Source organism: Argopecten irradians, chromosome 14 (assembly GCF_041381155.1).
Source record: "Argopecten irradians isolate NY chromosome 14, Ai_NY, whole genome shotgun sequence".
In the NCBI taxonomy this organism is placed as follows: domain Eukaryota; kingdom Metazoa; phylum Mollusca; class Bivalvia; order Pectinida; family Pectinidae; genus Argopecten; species Argopecten irradians.
The window spans coordinates 32,251,802-32,273,032 of NC_091147.1; the positions used below are offsets into that span (position 1 = coordinate 32,251,802).

The window sequence follows — 21,231 nt, forward strand, 5'->3', positions numbered from 1 at the left end:
ACAGTAAAGTATGGTACCTAACAATCTGGTCACCGTTACTATGACAGTAAAGTATGGTACCTAACAATCTGGTCACCGTTACTATGACAGTAAAGTATGGTACCTAACAATCTGGTCACTGTTACTATGACAGTAAAGTATGGTACCTAACAATCTGGTCACTGTTACTATGACAGTAAAGTATGGTACCTAACAATCTGGTCACTGTTACTATGACAGTAAAGTATGGTACCTAACAATCTGGTCACCGTTACTATGACAGTAAAGTATGGTTCCTAACAATCTGGTCACCGTTACTATGACAGTAAAGTATGGTACCTAACAATCTGGTCACTGTTACTATGACAGTAAAGTATGGTACCTAACAATCTGGTCACTGTTACTATGACAGTTAAAGTATGGTACCTAACAATCTGGTCACTGTTACTATGACAGTAAAGTATGGTACCTAACAATCTGGTCACCGTTACTATGACAGTAAAGTATGGTACCTAACAATCAGGTCACTGTTACTATGACAGTAAAGTATGGTACCTAACAATCTGGTCACTGTTACTATGACAGTAAAGTATGGTACCTAACAATCTGGTCACTGTTACTATGACAGTAAAGTATGGTACCTAACAATCTGGTCACTGTTACTATGACAGTAAAGTATGGTACCTAACAATCTGGTCACTGTTACTATGACAGTAAAGTATGGTACCTAACAATCTGGTCACCTGTTACTATGACAGTAAAAGTATGGTACCTAACAATCTGGTACTATGACAGTATAAAGTGAATGGTACCTAACAATCTGGTCACCGTTTACTATGACAGTAAAGTATGGTACCTAACAATCTGGTCACTGTTACTATGACAGTAAAGTATGGTACCTAACAATCTGGTCACTGTTACTATGACAGAAAAGTATATGACATGTTAAAGGTACCTAAACAATCTGGTCACCGTTACTATGACAGTAAAGTATGGTACACCTAACCAATCTGGTCACTGTTTACTATGACAGTAAAAGTATGGTACCTAACAATCTGGTCACTGTTACTATGACAGTAAATCTACAGTAAAGTATGGTACCTAACAATCTGGTCACTGTTTACTATGACAGTAAAGTATGGTACCTAACAATCTGGTCACTGTTACTATGACAGTAAAGTATGGTACCTAACAATCTGGTCACTGTTACTATGACAGTAAAGTATGGTACCTAACAATCTGGTCACTGTTACTATGACAGTAAAGTATGGTACCTAACAATCTTGGTCAACTGTTACTATGACAGTAAAGTGTGGTACCTAACAATCTGGTCACTGATACTATGACAGTAAAGTATGGTACCTAACAATCTGGTCACTGTTACTATGACAGTAAAGTATCGGTAGCCTAACTAATGGTCACTGTTACTAACAGTAAAGTATGGTACCTAACAATCTGGTCACTGTTACTATGACAGTAAAGTATGGTACCTAACAATCTGGTCACTGTTTACTATGACAGTAAAGTATGGTACCTAACAATCTGGTCACTGTTACTATGACAGTAAAGTATGGTACCTAACAATCTGGTCACTGTTACTATGACAGTAAAGTATGGTACCTAACAATCTGGTCACTGTTATGGTACCTAACATGTCATGACAGTAAAAGTATGGTACCTAACAATCTGGTCACTGTTACTATGACAGTAAAGTATGGTACCTAACAATCTGGTCACTGTTACTATGACAGTAAAAGTATGGTACCTAACAATCTGGTCACTGTTACTATGACAGTAAAGTATGGTACCTAACAATCTGGTCACTGTTTACTATGACAGTAAAGTATGGGTACCTAACAATCTGGTCACTGTTACTATGACAGTAAAGTATGGTACCTAACAATCTGGTCACTGTTACTATGACAGTAAAGTATGGTACCTAACAATCTGGTCACTGTTACTATGACAGTAAAGTATGGTACCTAACAATCTGGTCACTGTTACTATGACAGTAAAGTATGGTACCTAACAATCTGGTCACTGTTACTATGACAGTAAAGTATGGTACCTAACAATCTGGTCACTGTTACTAGTAAAGTATGTACCTAACAACAGTAAAGTATGGTACCTAACAATCTGGTCACTGTTACTATGACAGTAAAGTATGGGTACCTAACAATCTGGTCACTGTTTACTATGACAGTAAAGTATGGTACCTAACAATCTGGTCACTGTTACTATGACAGTAAAGTTTGGTACCTAACAATCTGGTCACCGTTACTATGACAGTAAAGTATGGTACCTAACAATCTGGTCACTGTTACTATGACAGTAAAGTATGGTAAAGTATGGTACTAACACTGTTACTATGACAGTGTATGGTACCTAACACTGTTACTATGACAGTAAAGTATGGTACCAATCTGGTCAACTATGACAGTCGTATGGTCACAATCTGGTTACTATGACAGACAGTAAAGTACAGTAAAGTATGGACAAGTAATAAAAAGTATGGTTACCTAACAATCTGGTCACTGTTACTATGACAGTAAAGTATGGTACCTAACAATCTGGTCACTGTTACTATGACAGTAAAGTATGGTACCTAACAATCTGGTCACTGTTACTATGACAGTAAAGTATGGTACCTAACAATCTGGTCACTGTTACTATGACAGTAAAGTATGGTACCTAACAATCTGGTCACCGTTACTATGACAGTAAAGTATGGTACCTAACAATCTGGTCACTGTTACTATGACAGTAAAGTATGGTACCTAACAATCTGGTCACCGTTACTATGACAGTAAAGTATGGTACCTAACAATCTGGTCACTGTTTACTATGACAGTAAAGTATGGTACCTAACAATCTGGTCACTGTTACTATGACAGTAAAGTATGGTACCTAACAATCTGGTCACTGTTACTATGACAGTAAAGTATGGTACCTAACAATCTGGTCACTGTTACTATGACAGTAAAGTATGGTACCTAACAATCTGGTCACCGTTACTATGACAGTAAAGTATGGTACCTAACAATCTGGTCACTGTTACTATGACAGTAAAGTATGGTACCTAACAATCTGGTCACTGTTACTATGACAGTAAAGTATGGTACCTAACAATCTGGTCACTGTTACTATGACAGTAAAGTATGGTACCTAACAATCTGGTCACTGTTACTATGACAGTAAAGGTATGCACTGTTTACCTAAAACAATCTGGTCACTGTTACTATGACAGTAAAGTATGGTACCTAACAATCTGGTCACTGTTACTATGACAGTAAAGTATGGTACCTAACAATCTGGGTCACTGTTACTAATGACAGTAAAGTATGGTACCTAACAATCTGGTCACTGTTACTATGACAGTAAAGTATGGTACCTAACAATCTGGTCACTGTTACTATGACAGTAAAGTATGGTACCTAACAATCTGGTCACTGTTACTATGACAGTAAAGTATGGTACCTAACAATCTGGTCACTGTTACTATGACAGTAAAGTATGGTACCTAACAATCTGGTCACTGTTACTATGACAGTAAAGTATGGTACCTAACAATCTGGTCACTGTTACTATGACAGTAAAGTATGGTACCTAACAATCTGGTCACTGTTACTATGACAGTAAAGTATGGTACCTAACAATCTGGTCACTGTTACTATGACAGTAAAGTATGGTACCTAACAATCTGGTCACTGTTACTATGACAGTAAAGTATGGTACCTAACAATCTGGTCACTGTTACTATGACAGTAAAGTATGGTACCTAACAATCTGGTCACTGTTACTATGACAGTAAAGTATGGTACCTAACAATCGGGTCACTGTTACTATGACAGTAAAGTATGGTACCTAACAATCTGGTCACTGTTACTATGACAGTAAAGTATGGTACCTAACAATCTGGTCACTGTTACTATGACAGTAAAGTATGGTACCTAACAATCGGGTCACTGTTACTATGACAGTAAAGTATGGTACCTAACAATCTGGTCACTGTTACTATGACAGTAAAGTATGGTACCTAACAATCTGGTCACTGTTACTATGACAGTAAAGTATGGTACCTAACAATCTGGTCACTGTTACTATGACAGTAAAGTATGGTACCTAACAATCTGGTCACTGTTACTATGACAGTAAAGTATGGTACCTAACAATCTGGTCACTGTTACTATGACAGTAAAGTATGGTACCTAACAATCTGGTCACTGTTACTATGACAGTAAAGTATGGTACCTAACAAATCTGGTCACTGTTACTATGACAGTAAAGTATGGTACCTAACAATCTGGTCACGTTACAGACATGAAAGTGGTACCTAACAATCTGGTCACTGTGTTACTATGACAGTAAAGTATGGTACCTAACAATCTGGTCACGTTACTATGACAGTAAAGTATGGTACCTAACAATCTGGTCACCGTTACTATGACAGTAAAGTATGGTACCTAACAATCTGGTCACTGTTACTATGACAGTAAAGTATGGTACCTAACAATCTGGTCACTGTTACTATGACAGTAAAGTATGGTACCTAACAATCTGGTCACCGTTACTATGACAGTAAAGTATGGTACCTAACAATCTGGTCACTGTTACTATGACAGTAAAGTATGGTACCTAACAATCTGGTCACTGTTACTATGACAGTAAAGTATGGTACCTAACAATCTGGTCACTGTTACTATGACAGTAAAGTATGGTACCTAACAATCTGGTCACTGTTACTATGACAGTAAAGTATGGTACCTAACAATCTGGTCACTGTTACTATGACAGTAAAGTATGGTACCTAACAATCTGGTCACTGTTACTATGACAGTAAAGTATGGTACCTAACAATCTGGTCAGTTACTATGACAGTAAAGTATGGTACCTAACAATCTGGTCACTGTTACTATGACAGTAAAGTATGGTACCTAACAATCTGGTCACCGTTACTATGACAGTAAAGTATGGTACCTAACAATCTGGTCACTGTTACTATGACAGTAAAGTATGGTACCTAACAATCTGGTCACTGTTACTATGACAGTAAAGTATGGTACCTAACAATCTGGTCACTGTTACTATGACAGTAAAGTATGGTACCTAACAATCTGGTCACTGTTACTATGACAGTAAAGTATGGTACCTAACAATCTGGTCACTGTTACTATGACAGTAAAGTATGGTACCTAACAATCTGGTCACCGTTACTATGACAGTAAAGTATGGTACCTAACAATCTGGTCACCGTTACTATGACAGTAAAGTATGGTACCTAACAATCTGGTCACTGTTACTATGACAGTAAAGTATGGTACCTAACAATCTGGTCACTGTTACTATGACAGTAAAGTATGGTACCTAACAATCTGGTCACTGTTACTATGACAGTAAAGTATGGTACCTAACAATCTGGTCACTGTTACTATGACAGTAAAGTATGGTACCTAACAATCTGGTCACTGTTACTATGACAGTAAAGTATGGTACCTAACAATCTGGTCACAGTAAAGTATGGTTACTATGACAGTAAAGTATGGTACCTAACAATCTGGTCACTGTTACTATGACAGTAAAGTATGGTACCTAACAATCTGGTCACTGTTACTATGACAGTAAAGTATGGTACCTAACAATCTGGTCACTGTTACTATGACAGTAAAGTATGGTACCTAACAATCTGGTCACTGTTACTATGACAGTAAAGTATGGTACCTAACAATCTGGTCACCGTTACTATGACAGTAAAGTATGGTACCTAACAATCTGGTCACTGTTACTATGACAGTAACAAAGTTAGTATGGTACCTAACAATCTGGTCACTGTTACTATGACAGTAAAGTATGGTACCTAACAATCTGGTCACTGTTACTATGACAGTAAAGTATGGTACCTAACAATCTGGTCACTGTTACTATGACAGTAAAGTATGGTACCTAACAATCTGGTCACTGTTACTATGACAGTAAAGTATGGTACCTAACAATCTGGTCACTGTTACTATGACAGTAAAGTATGGTACCTAACAATCTGGTCACTGTTACTATGACAGTAAAGTATGGTACCTAACAATCTGGTCACTGTTACTATGACAGTAAAGTATGGTACCTAACAATCTGGTCACTGTTACTATGACAGTAAAGTATGGTACCTAACAATCTGGTCACTGTTACTATGACAGTAAAGTATGGTACCTAACAATCTGGTCACTGTTACTATGACAGTAAAGTATGGTACCTAACAATCTGGTCACTGTTACTATGACAGTAAAGTATGGTACCTAACAATCTGGTCACTGTTACTATGACAGTAAAGTATGGTACCTAACAATCTGGTCACTGTTACTATGACAGTAAAGTATGGTACCTAACAATCTGGTCACTGTTACTATGACAGTAAAGTGTGGTACCTAACAATCGGGTCACTGTTACTATGACAGTAAAGTATGGTACCTAACAATCGGGTCACTGTTACTATGACAGTAAAGTATGGTACCTAACAATCGGGTCACTGTTACTATGACAGTAAAGTATGGTACCTAACAATCGGGTCACTGTTACTATGACAGTAAAGTATGGTACCTAACAATCTGGTCACTGTTACTATGACAGTAAAGTATGGTACCTAACAATCTGGTCACTGTTACTATGACAGTAAAGTATGGTACCTAACAATCTGGTCACTGTTACTATGACAGTAAAGTATGGTACCTAACAATCTGGTCACTGTTACTATGACAGTAAAGTATGGTACCTAACAATCTGGTCACTGTTACTATGACAGTAAAGTATGGTACCTAACAATCTGGTCACTGTTACTATGACAGTAAAGTATGGTTCCTAACAATCTGGTCACCGTTACTATGACAGTAAAGTATGGTACCTAACAATCTGGTCACTGTTACTATGACAGTAAAGTATGGTACCTAACAATCTGGTCACTGTTACTATGACATAGAAGTATGGTACCTAACAATCTAGTCACCGTTACTATGACAGTAAAGTATGGTACCTAACAATCTGGTCACTGTTACTATGACAGTAAAGTATGGTACCTAACAATCTGGTCACTGTTACTATGACAGTAAAGTATGGTACCTAACAATCTGGTCACCGTTACTATGACAGTAAAGTATGGTACCTAACAATCTGGTCACTGTTACTATGACAGTAAAGTATGGTACCTAACAATCTGGTCACTGTTACTATGACAGTAAAGTATGGTACCTAACAATCTGGTCACCGTTACTATGACAGTAAAGTATGGTACCTAACAATCTGGTCACTGTTACTATGACAGTAAAGTATGGTACCTAACAATCTGGTCACCGTTACTATGACAGTAAAGTATGGTACCTAACAATCGGGTCACTGTTACTATGACAGTAAAGTATGGTACCTAACAATCTGGTCACTGTTACTATGACAGTAAAGTATGGTACCTAACAATCTGGTTACTGTTACTATGACAGTAAAGTATGGTACCTAACAATCTGGTCACTGTTACTATGACAGTAAAGTATGGTACCTAACAATCTGGTTGCTGTTACTATGACAGTAAAGTATGGTACCTAACAATCTGGTCACTGTTACTATGACAGTAAAGTATGGTACCTAACAATCTGGTCACTGTTACTATGACAGTAAAGTATGGTACCTAACAATCGGGTCACTGTTACTATGACAGTAAAGTATGGTACCTAACAATCTGGTCACTGTTACTATGACAGTAAAGTATGGTACCTAACAATCTGGTCACTGTTACTATGACAGTAAAGTATGGTACCTAACAATCTGGTCACCGTTACTATGACAGTAAAGTATGGTACCTAACAATCTGGTCACCGTTACTATGACAGTAAAGTATGGTACCTAACAATCTGGTCACCGTTACTATGACAGTAAAGTATGGTACCTAACAATCGGGTCACTGTTACTATGACAGTAAAGTATGGTACCTAACAATCTGGTCACTGTTACTATGACAGTAAAGTATGGTTCCTAACAATCTGGTCACCGTTACTATGACAGTAAAGTATGGTACCTAACAATCTGGTCACCGTTACTATGACAGTAAAGTATGGTACCTAACAATCTGGTCACTGTTACTATGACAGTAAAGTATGGTACCTAACAATCTGGTCACTGTTACTATGACAGTAAAGTATGGTACCTAACAATCTGGTCACTGTTACTATGACAGTAAAGTATGGTACCTAACAATCTGGTCACTGTTACTATGACAGTAAAGTATGGTACCTAACAATCTGGTCACTGTTACTATGACAGTAAAGTATGGTACTTAACCATCGGGTCACTGTTACTATGACAGTAAAGTATGGTACCTAACAATCGGGTCACTGTTACTATGACAGTAAAGTATGGTACCTAACAATCTGGTCACCGTTACTATGACAGTAAAGTATGGTACCTAACAATCTGGTCACCGTTACTATGACAGTAAAGTATGGTACCTAACAATCTGGTCACTGTTACTATGACAGTAAAGTATGGTACTTAACCATCGGGTCACTGTTACTAAAAATTGTTTGTTTCACAAATTTTTGTTTCCGGATGATAACTTGACAAAATTTGTACAAACTTAATACAATGATAGCATAACTAAACAATAATAACTAGCCATAGATTAGAAAAATGTAATTGACGGCTGGGGACGTGTGTTGCTTGCAACACTTACTGTAAGCTTGTTGTCACTAGAGATGGTTATCAAGTGATTTTAAATCAAACATATCAGTTTGTATGTACTTGTGGAATAGCCTACCTGTATAACATTATCAAGGTCAACACGTATTATTTGTAAATTTTGTCAATAGCAAAATTATAAAACGGAAAATGATATATAATTGTTTTAGCATCACCAGACCTATATGTTATGAAATTTTCACCTACAGTTGCCCCAGGATATATCATGTGACCATAGAAGATCGTGAGGGGATTTCTATTTATAGGTAAAATCTCACCTGTTGTGCACACCTATGTAGGGGTAGAGAATGTGTGGAGTATGCGTGTGTATCTACCTGTATCTGTCGCAAATGATGTATGACCTAACCCTCGGGCCATGTACAGGTCAGTCGAAGGTAAATCTGCTAAACCAGATTTGCAAAATCATAATTATCAAAAAGTGATTAAATCTTTATTCTTTTGATGTTTCTAGTAAATGTTTGAACCTTTCAGAGCTTTACATTTTTAGAAGTTTTGAAAATTCTCATAGTTTTGGTTTGAAGCTTGTAACTTTGGAAAAGTTTCTTGTTTCTTTGTTCTGAAAACGTAGCCTGAGGTGTTGATGCCTTTAGGGATTTGTAGGGAGGCCTGTCATACGGCTGTGTACAATCTTACAAGCACCAGATGTTAATGTTGTGTGACCGCCACAGGATCACCTGGTTACTCTGTGGATCTTTTATAAGTGTCTTGTAGCAACTGAATATCTATTCCATCGATCTAGTGATAAAGGTTTAAAGTCAAATAAATAATCTGAATCAGAAGAAAATTGAAGCCATGGATATTATTTGAAGAAGAATTCTTCATATGACATTTGGAGATTGCCAGGGTTTGTGATGTGGATATGACATGTTTGATTTGATTCTGACTGCATACATTAATTGTGGTATGGACAAAGTAGATTTGGCTGGAAAAAGTGGATTATGTTAAAATTTTAGTGAAGATAAGTTTTTTGATGACAATGGAAATAAGAATTGACAGATAAGTATATAAGTGATTTAATTGGTGATTGAGTGAACATCCATAACAAATGCGTCTTTTTGGTGTTGGTGAACATCCATAACAAATGCGTCTTTTTGGTGTTGGACACAGAACCTGTTCAAATTCCAAAGGGGAAAAAACCTTAGCAACCCTGTATTAAACCGTATGTTGGATTTATTTTGATAAAAGAGAAAGACAAATTGATTTTTATGATAGATAAAAACTTTTAAACTATATTGAATTTTAAAAAAGGTTATCTTTAAGACGAATGCCTCATAAAGAGACAGTTTCTTGCACCAATTCACCTATAAATTCTTGTGGAGTTTTATCAGACATTTGTCCAAGTGGCATTCATGATGAATAAAGTACATGCATTAGCGAAGCATATTCGTAACATTTATCGCCGCCACCGTCATCTAGACAACTGTACAGTGTGCACAGGGGCGGTCGATTTAGACCTCACGCCAGAGGATAAGGAAAATGTACAAAAACGTGTTTTCTGCTGCTTTACTCAGGTAAATTATGTTGTATAATACATATGTTATGGCATTCACATCTATAATGCAGTGACATGAGTATGACCAAGAAGTTGTGGTCTATAATGTCGTTCATATTTTTACGATATAAGTGATTATTAAGGGACTTTAAATTAGATGTGTTTTCATCTCAAGGTAAGTACATATACAGGATCTTACACAAGTGACTATCACATAGTTACAAGTGTAAGATTCTATTTATCACATAATTTCTATCAATAGAAATATAAGCAAAACTTTAAATTTTGTCTCTATGTAAAACAGTAGAAAATCCATATGTGACGTTTCTGAGACAATCATGCAACGTCATATATATATTATGTCATCAAAATATATGTTGTGAAAACTACCTGTGATGTTATAATAATGTTATGCACATGTGTCTTACGATATTTATACATGGCTGGACAGGCCAGTTATGTGATAAAAAGTATTAAAAACCACAAATATGACAGACTTAATAGTGAATCAACTCTGTGTTGTTGTAAATGCTTATAGAGCAGCATATATGTTTGTACACGATTTTTACAGCTTAATTCATCAAAATCTATGATTTTCAATAGATTACTGCAAAAAAATATAATATGTCAAAATATCCGTCCAGTAACTTTAAATATTTGATTTTTCATTTGCAAGAGGGGGAGGTAACCTTTTGAATTTGGAGATCTTTGAAGGGTTTTTTCTTTAGAAGGTAGGCACCAAAATGTACTAGAGTGTAAAAATTCTGTATGGACAGGATATATGAACCTGTAATACCTTTTGTATCTATAAGTCTGTATGGACAGGATATATGAACCTGTAATACCTTTTGTATCTATAAGTCTGTATGGACAGGATATATGAACCTATAATACCTTTTGTATCTATAAGTCTGTATGGACAGGATATATGAACCTATAATACCTTTTGTATCTATAAGTCTGTATGGACAGGATATATGAACCTATAATACTTTTGTATCTAAGTTTGATATATGAACCTATAATACCTTTTGTATCTGTAGTCGTATGGACAGGATATATGAACCTATAATACCTTTTGCATCTATAAGTCTGTATGGACAGGATATATGAACCTATAATACCTTTTGTATCTATAAGTCTGTATGGACAGGATATATGAACCTATAATACCTTTTGTATCTATAAGTCTGTATGGACAGGATATATGAACCTATAATACCTTTTGTATCTATAAGTCTGTATGGACAGGATATATGAACCTATAATACCTTTTGTATCTATAAGTCTAGGACAGGATTGTATGGACAGGATATATGAACCTATAATACCTTTTGTATCTATAAGTCTGTACGGACAGGATATATGAACCTATAATACCTTTTGTATCTATAAGTCTGTATGGACAGGATATATGAACCTATAATACCTTTTGTATCTATAAGTCTGTATGGACAGGATATATGAACCTATAATACCTTTTGTATCTATAAGTCTGTATGGACAGGATATATGAACCTATAATACCTTTTGTATCTATAAGTCTGTATGGACAGGATATATGAACCTATAATACCTTTTGTATCTATAAGTCTGTATGGACAGGATATATGAACCTATAATACCTTTTGTATTTATAAGTCTGTATGGACAGGATATATGAACCTATAATACCTTTTGTATCTATAAGTCTGTATGGACAGGATATATGAACCTATAATACCTTTTGTATCTATAAGTCTGTATGGACAGGATATATGAACCTATAATACCTTTTGTATCTATAAGTCTGTATGGACAGGATATATGAACCTATAATACCCTTTGTATCTATAAGTCTGTATGGACAGGATATATGAACCTATAATACCTTTTGTATCTATATTTCATAATTCAGAAATTCCATATCTTGATTCTGCTGTAACAGTAATTGTAAGATTTACAAGAAGTTGATATGCTCTTGGTTATCTAGGCAATAAAGTGCCTTCTTACATTAAATTGGATAACCCACCTTAGTACAATTATGTTGTTTGCATTCCCGGCTTACATTAAATTGGATAACCCACCTTAGTACAATTATTTTGTTTGCGTTCCCGGGAGAGTTATAGGACCATAAATCCCCCAGGAAGGCAGTTTATATTTCCGTTTTCTGTTATTTTGTTAATCCAATATGTAATGTTTACTGTTTATACTGCCAAATCAAATTTTGCGCTATCCCCATCAGCGGAGACTCTTCTTGTGACATCATTAGTAGTGTCATTGCCAGTTAAAACAATAAGTCTGTGGAAATCAATATAAAATCAACAGTACACTTTCAACATTGTTATCAATATGTTCCATCTTTAAGATATTCAACATCTTAAAATCATAACTACAAATATTGTTGCGAATAACACAACAATTAGGGTTTTACACTCCAGTAGCATGCAAGTATGCACAAAGAATGTGTTATTACATCATGACGTTGGTCAGAATGATGTCACGAAACATGTTATACATTTCACTATAACAACGACCTGGCTGCCTTAATCCTGTTTTACTGTGTAAATTATAACAGTGTTATATTATGATATAATTTTATGTTCTAGCTGTATACCGTCTGGTCCTGGCTTCCTCCCTGTTTTAATGTGTAAATTATAACAGTGTTATATTATGATATAATTTTATGTTCTAGCTGTATACCGTCTGGTCCTGGCTTCCTCCCTGTTTTAATGTGTAAATTATAACAGTGTTATATTATGATATAATTTTATGTTCTAGCTGTACACAGTCTGGTCCTGGCTGCCTTCCTGTTTTACTAGCTGTACACAGTCTGGTCCTGGCTGCCTTATTGTTTTACTGTGTAAATGATAACAGTGTTATTTTATGATATAATTTTTAGCCCACCATCAACAGATGGTGGGCTATTCAAATCGCTTTTTGTCCATGGTCCGTGGTCCTTCCGTCCGTCCTTCTGTCCGTCCCTCCTTCCGTCAGTTAACAATTCTTGTTACCGCTATTTTTCAGGAAGTACCGAAGGGATCTTTCTCAAATTTCATATGTAGGTTCCCCTAGGGCCCTAGTTGTGCATATTGTATTTTGGGACCAATCGGTCAACAAAATGGCCGCCAGGCAGCCATCTTGGATTTTGATAGTTAAAGTTTGTTACCGCTATTTCTCAGAATCTACTGAAGGGATCTTTCTCAAATTTCACATGTAAGTTTCCCTAGGGGCCTAGTTGTGCATATTGCATTTTGGGACCAAGCGGTTAACAAGATGGCCGACAGGCCGCCATCTTGGATTTTGATAGTTTAAAGTTTGTTACCACTATTTCTCAGAAAGTGCCAAAAGAATTCTTCTCAAATTTCAGGTACAGGTTCCCCTAGGGTCCTAGTTGTGCATATTGCATTTTGGGACCGATCGGTGAACAAGATGGCCGATAGGCCGCCATCTTGGATTTTGACAATTGAAGTTTGTTACAGCTATTTCTCAGAAAGTACTGAAGGGATCTGTCTCAAATTACATGTGCAGGTTTACCTTGGACCCTAGTTGTGCATATTGCATTTTGGGACTGATTGATGAACAAGATGGCCGAACGGCTGTCATCTTGGATTTTGATAGTTAAAGCTTGTTACCACTATTTCTTTGAAAGTACTGAAGGGATCTGTCTCAAATTTCATGTGCAGGTTCCCCTAGGTCCCTGGTTATGCATATTGCATTTTGGTACCGATCGGTGAACAATATGGCCGACAGTACGCCATCTTGGATTTTGACAATTGAAGTTTATTTCCGCTATGTCTAAGAATGTACTGAAGGGAGCTGTCTCAAATTGTATGTGCAGGTTCTTCTAGGGGTCTAGTTGTGCATATTGCATTTTAGGACCGATCGGTGAACAAGATTGCCGACAGGTAGCCATCTTGGATTTTGATAATTGAAGTTTGTTACTGTTTTATATCTCAGAAAGTAGTCAAAGGATCTTTCTCAAATTTCATGTGTAGTAATATGAAGTAAAAGCTTGAAAAGCAGAGAAAAGATCCCTCTTTCATTTGTCAGACAAAGATCGTTCTTAGGTGGGCGCCAAGATCCCTCTGGGATCTCTTGTATGTTTTAGCTGTACACCGTCTGGTCCTGGCTGCCTCCCTGTTTTACTGTGTAAATTATAACAGTGTTATATTATGATATAATTTTATGTTCTAGCTGTACACAGTCTGGTCCTGGCTGCCTCCCTGTTTTACTGTGTAAATTATAACAGTGTTATATTATGATATAATTTTATGTTCTAGCTGTACACCGTCTGGTCCTGGCTGCCTCCCTGTTTTACTGTGTAAATTATAACAGTGTTATATTATGATATAATTTTATGTTCTAGCTGTACACCGTCTGGTCCTGGCTGCCTTCCTGTTTTACTGTGTAAATTATAACAGTGTTATATTATGATATAATTTTATGTTCTAGCTGTACACCGTCTGGTCCTGGCTGCCTCCCTGTTTTACTGTGTAAATTATAACAGTGTTATATTATGATATAATTTTATGTTCTAGCTGTATACCGTCTGGTCCTGGCTGCCTCCCTGTTTTACTGTGTAAATTATATACAGTGATATATTATGAAATAATTTTGTGTTCTAGCTGTACATTGTCTGGTCCTGGCTTCCTCCACGTTTTGCTGTCTGCCAGCCTGAGTTACTTTACACGTCAGAGGAACACGGGACGAGTCTGATGACTTTGTACACTCGTGTGGAGGATTACCAGCCCACTCTTATTGTCATAAAAACGACAAACAACGAGGTACTGTTCTTTTTGTCATAAAAACAACAAAGGACGAGGTATTGTATTGTCATAAAAACAACAAACGATGAGGTTCTGTTCTTTTTGTCATTAAAACAACAAATGACGAGGTACTGTATTGTCATAAAAACAACAAACGACGAGAGGTTCTGTTCTTTTTGTCATAAAAACAACAAATGACGAGGTACTGTATTGTCATAAAAACAACAAACGACGAGGTTCTGTTCTTTTTGTCATAAAAACAACAAACGACGAGGTACTGTATTGTCATAAAAACAACAAACGACGAGGTTCTGTTCTTTTTGTCATAAAAACAACAAACGACAAGGTACTGTATTGTCATAAAAACAACAAACGACGAGGTACTGTTCTTTTTGTCATAAAAACAACAAACGACAAGGTACTGTATTGTCATAAAAATAACAAACGACGAGGTTCTGTTCTTTTTGTCATAAAAACAACAAACGACGAGGTTCTGTTCTTTTTGTCATAAAAACAACAAACGACGAGGTTCTGTTCTTTTTGTCATAAAGTAACAAACGATGAGGTTCTGTTCTTTTTGTCATAAAAACAACAAACGACAAGGTACTGTATTGTCATAAAAACAACAAACGACGAGGTTCTGTTCTTTTTGTCATAATAACAACAAACGACAAGGTACTGTTCTTTTTGTTGTAAAAACAACAAACGACGAGGTACTGTTCTTTTTGTCATAATAACTACAAACGACAAGGTTCTGTTCTTTTTGTCATAAAAACAACAAACGACGAGGTACTGTTCTTTTTGTCATTAAAATAAACGATGAGGTATTGTATTGTCATAAAAACAACAAACGACACTTTTGATGGATGGCAGGTTCTACAAGGACTTCCTCAAAACTCAATGTAAATATGTATTTTATTTTGCAGGTATTTGGAGCGTTTTGTTCGACATACTGGAGAGATAGAAAACATAGTACAAAGAACCTATCATACTTTGGTACGGGTGAAACGTTTATCTTTACCCTCAGCCCAAAGAAACAGAGATATTCCTGGGTAGGACTTCTTCAGGAGGACATTCCAAACACAGCCAACATGTTCCTGGCTGGTGACAACTCAATGCTAACTGTAGGAGGCGGGTAAGTAAAGTTATGTGAAGAGAATTTTCTTATCCTGGACTAATAGAATCTTTCATTCCCCCTTGAGTGTGAGAGTAATAGAATCTTTCATTCCCCCTTGAGTGTGAGAGTAATAGAATCTTTCATCCCCCCTCGAGTGTGAGACTAATATAATCTTTCATTCCCCCTCGAGTATGAGACTAATAGAATATTTCATTCCCCCTCGAGTGTGAGACTAATAGAATCTTTCATTCCCCCTCGAGTGTGAAACTAATAGAATATTTCACCCCCTTAAGTATGAGACTAATATAATCTTTCTCCCCTTGAGTGTGAGACTAATAAAATATTTCACCCCCTTGAGTATGAGACTTATAGAATCTTTCACCCCTTGAGTGTGAGACTAATAGAATCTTTCTCCCCTTGAGTGTGAGACTAATAGAATCTTTCTCTCCCTTGAGTGTGAGACTAATAGAATCTTTCTCCCCTTGAGTGTGAGACTAATAGAATCTTTCACCCCCTTGAGTGTGAGACTAATAGAATCTTTCTCCCCTTGAGTGTGAGACTAATAGAATCTTTCTCTCCCTTGAGTGTGAGACTAATAGAATCTTTCTCCCCTTGAGTGTGAGACTAATAGAATCTTTCTCTCCCTTGAGTGTGAGACTAATAGAATCTTTCTCCCCTTGAGTGTGAGACTAATAGAATCTTTCTCTCCCTTGAGTGTGAGACTAATAGAATCTTTCAACCCCTTGAGTGTGAGACTAATAGAATCTTTCTCCCCCTTGAGTGTGAGACTAATAGAATCTTTCTCCCCTTGAGTGTGAGACTAATAGAATCTTTCTCCCCTTGAGTGTGAGACTAATAGAATCTTTCTCTCCCTTGAGTGTGAGACTAATAGAATCTTTCAACCCCTTGAGTGTGAGACTAATAGAATCTTTCTCCCCTTGAGTGTGAGACTAATAGAATCTTTCTCTCCCTTGAGTGTGAGACTAATAGAATCTTTCTCCCCTTGAGTGTGAGACTAATAGAATCTTTCTCCCCTTGAGTGTGAGACTAATAGAATCTTTCAACCCCTTGAGTGTGAGACTAATAGAATCTTTCACCCCCTTGAGTGTGAGACTAATAGAATCTTTCACCCCCTTGAGTGTGAGACTAATAGAATCTTTCACCCCTTAATGTGAGTGAGTGTGAGACTAATAGAATCTTCTCTCCTTCTTGAGTGTGAGACTTATAGAATCTTTCATTCCCCCTTTGAATGTGAGAATAATAGAATCTTTTTCCCCCTCGAGTGTGAGACTAATAGAATCTTTCTCCCCTTGAGTGTGAGACTAATAGAATTTTTCACCCAATGATATAGAATCTTTCACTCCCCTTGAACTTATAGATTCTTTCACCCCCTTAAGTGTGAGACTAATAGAATTTTTTCACCCCTTTGAGTTGAGACTAATATAATCTTTCTCCCCTTGAGTGTGAGACTAAAAAAATCTTTTTCCCCTTGAGTGTGAGACTAATAGAATCTTTCACCCCCTTTGAGTGTGAGACTAATAGAATCTTCCACCCCCTTGAGTGTGAGACTAATGGAATCTTTCTCTCCCTTGAGTGTGAGACTAATAGAATCTTTCTCTCCCTTGAGTGTGAGACTAATGGAATCTTTCACCCCCTTTGAGTATGAGACTAATATAATCTTCCACCCCCTTTAGTGTGAGACTAATAGAATCTTTCTCTCTCTTGACTGCGAGACTAATATAATCTTTCACCCCTTAAGTGTGAGACTAATAAAATATTTCACGCCCTTGAGTGTGAGACTAATAGACAATCTTTCACCCCTTGAGTGTTGAGACTAATAGAATCATGTGATTTTCTCCTTCTTGAGTGTTGAGACTTATAGAATACTTTCATTCCCCCTTTGAATGTGAGAATAATAGAATCTTTTTCCCCCTCGAGTGTGAGACTAATAGAATCTTTCTCCCCTTCAGTGTGAGACTAATAGAATCTGTCACCCCTTTGAGTATGAGACTAATAGAATTTTTTACTCCTTGAGTGTGAGACTAATAGAATCTTTCTATACCTGGAGTGAGACTAATAGAATCTTTCACCCCCTTGAGTATAAGACTAATAGAATCTTTCACCCCCTCGAGTATGAGACTAATATAATCTTTCACCCTCTTTGAGTATGAGAATAATAGAATACAGTCAAACCTCGATGATTCGAACTTGGATGAATCAAATTTCTCGCTGTATTGAACTTTTTGTCTGGTCCCGAATTTCTTCACTATATAACATTACTAACTAACCCATGTATGAACTGAAGTTTTATGAAACGAAGTTCTCGATGTATCGAACTCTTTTCATGGATCATTTGTTATAGAATTATAGGTAACTGACACTCGATGATTCGAATAAAAATTTACCTGTACAGATCAGGTGTTCGTCGATACCCTGCGGCATGCTGTCACACCTAGCTGTCTCGCGACGGCCCTTCGCCGGACAATAGGGATTATGACAGCTTGTGTTGCTAGCTTGATATCATCAAGATAATTAATATCATTAATCAGGCCGATACCCGGTGCTTTGTTTTTACAAGCTGCGTTATTAAATCATTAGTACGGCGAAGATACAGTTAGTCGTTTTTTATGTTCGCCGCCGCCATTGGAAGCGGTTTGTAGAATTTACGGAACGGTAAATAACGAGCCACATTATTAGTAACTCATACTCAAAACTGTTACATTGCACAACTTTGACATAAATACTGGAGCAAATCGATCATTCTAAATCGAAGTATTTTGTAGGTGTTGTAGTGCTTTCAGTTCCTCCTTTTTAATTTCGTTTTTACAATGTAAGTGATTTCGTTTCTATATTCATTCCGTAATATTTACCATGGCTTAAATAGTCACCAAATGAACACTTGTACATGGGTTAGGCCTAGTACACGTAAGTCTTGTTTATAATATACGTATGTATTGCTAACGATAGCAATACATGTGATTAAATACATACTTGTTTTTATTTTGTTTTGCTTGTGGTACAATGATTATAAAGTTTACGGAACGGAGACGACATGTACACAACTACCACAGTTGGTCATGGTAAAAAAAATATCTGTCTTATTTCAACCACGAATAATTCGAAGTCTCGATGTTTCGAAGTTTTTCTGACGGTCCCTTGAACTTCGATACATCGAGGTTTGACTGTAATTCTCCCCTTGAGTATGAGACTAAAAGAATCTTTCACCTCCTTGAATGTGAGACTTATAGAATCTTTCACTCCCTTGAGTGTGAGACTTATAGAATCTTTCGCTTACTCAAGTGTGAGACTAATATAATCTTTCTCCCCTTGAGTATGAGACTAAAAGAATCTTTCACCTCCTTGAATGTGAGACTTATAGAATCTTTCACACCCTTGAGTGTGAGACTAATAGAATCTTTCTCCCCTTGAGTGTGAGACTAATAGAATCTTTCTCTCCCTTGATTGTGAGACTATTATAATCTTTCAACCCCTTGAGTGTGAGACTAATAGAATCTTTCACTCCCTTGAGTGTGAGACTTATAGAATCTTTCAACCCCTTGAGTGTGAGACTAATAGAATCTTTCACCCCCTTGAGTGTGAGACTAATAGAATCTTTCACCCCCTTGAGTGTGAGACTAATAGAATCTTTCTCCCCTTGAGTATGAGACTAATAGAATCTTTCTCCCCTTGAGTGTGAGACTAATAGAATCTTTCACCCCCTTGAGTATGAGACTAATATAATCTTTCTCTCCCTTGAGTATGAGACTAAAAGAATCTTTTCCCTTTGAGTATGAGACTAATAGAATCTTTCATTCCTCCTCGATTGTGAAACTAATATAATCTTTCTCCCATTGAGTATAAGACTAATATAATCTTTCTCCCCTTGAGTGTGAGACTAATAGAATCTTTCTCTCCCTTGAGCGTGAGATGCATAGAATCTTTCACCCCCTTGAGTGTGAGACTAATAGAATCTTTCACCCCCTTGAGTATGAGACTATTATAATCTTTCAACCCCTTGAGTGTGAGACTATTATAATCTTTCAACCTCTTGAGTGTGAGACTAATAGAATCTTTCACCCCTTGAGCGTGAGATGCATAGAATCTTTCACCCCCTTGAGTGTGAGACTAATAGAATCTTTCACCCCTTGAGTGTGAGACTAATAGAATCTTTCACCCCCTTGAGTGTGAGACTAATAGAATCTTTCTCCCCTTGAGTGTGAGACTAATAGAATCTTTCACCCCCTTGAGTGTGAGACTAATAGAATCTTTCACCCCTTGAGTGTGAGAATAATAGAATATTTCTCTCCGTTAAGTGTGAGACGCATAGAATCTTTCACCCCCTTGAGTGTGAGACTAATAGAATCTTTCACCCCCTTGAGTGTGAGACTAATAGAATCTTTCACCCCCTTGAGTGTGAGACTAATAGAATCTTTCCCTCCGTTGAGTATGAGACTAATAGAATCTTTCATTCCCCTTTGAATGTGAGACTAATAGAATCTTTCTCTCCCTTGGGTGTGAGACTAATAGAATCTTTTTCCCCCTCGAGTGTGAGACTAATAGAATCTTTCTCCCCTTCAGTGTGAGACCAATAGAATCTTTCACCCCTTTGAGTATGAGACTAATAGAATTTTTTACTCCTTGAGTGTGAGACTTATATAATCTTTCTATACCTGGAGTGAGACTAATAGAATCTTTCACCCCCTTGAGTATAAGACTAATAGAATCTTTCACCCCCTTGAGTATGAGACTAATAGAATCTTTCACCCTCTATGAGTATGAGAATAATAAAATAATTCTCCCCTTGAGTTTGAGACTAATAGAATCTTTCACACCCTTGAGTGTGAGACTAATAGAATCTTTCACCCCCTTGAGTATGAGACTAATAGAATCTTTCACCCCCTTGAGTATGAGACTAATAGAATCTTTCATTCCCCCTCGATTGTGAAACTAATATAATCTTTCTCCCCTTGAGTATAAGACTAATAGAATCTTTCACCCCCTTGAGTGTGAGACTAATAGAATCTTTCACCCCCTTGAGTGTGAGACTAATATAATCTTTCACCCCCTTGAGTGTGAGACTAATAGAATCTTTCACCCATTGAGTGTGAGACTAATAGAATCTTTCTCTCCCTTAAGTGTGAGACGCATAGAATCTTTCACCCCCTTGA

The 21,231-nt window shown here is 36.8% G+C and overlaps 1 protein-coding gene across 1 annotated transcript in view; it reads left to right on the top strand.

Moving 5' to 3' along the window:
- The window catches only part of LOC138307830 (GTPase-activating protein skywalker-like), a 76,149-nt gene that overhangs the window by 48,256 nt on the left and 6,662 nt on the right, over nt 1–21,231 (top strand). Inside the window, exons 8-9 of the mRNA XM_069248735.1 lie at nt 14,806–14,964; nt 15,873–16,081. Of these exons, the coding sequence (XP_069104836.1) occupies nt 14,806–14,964; nt 15,873–16,081 (368 nt within the window). The remainder of the gene's footprint in view (nt 1–14,805; nt 14,965–15,872; nt 16,082–21,231) is intronic.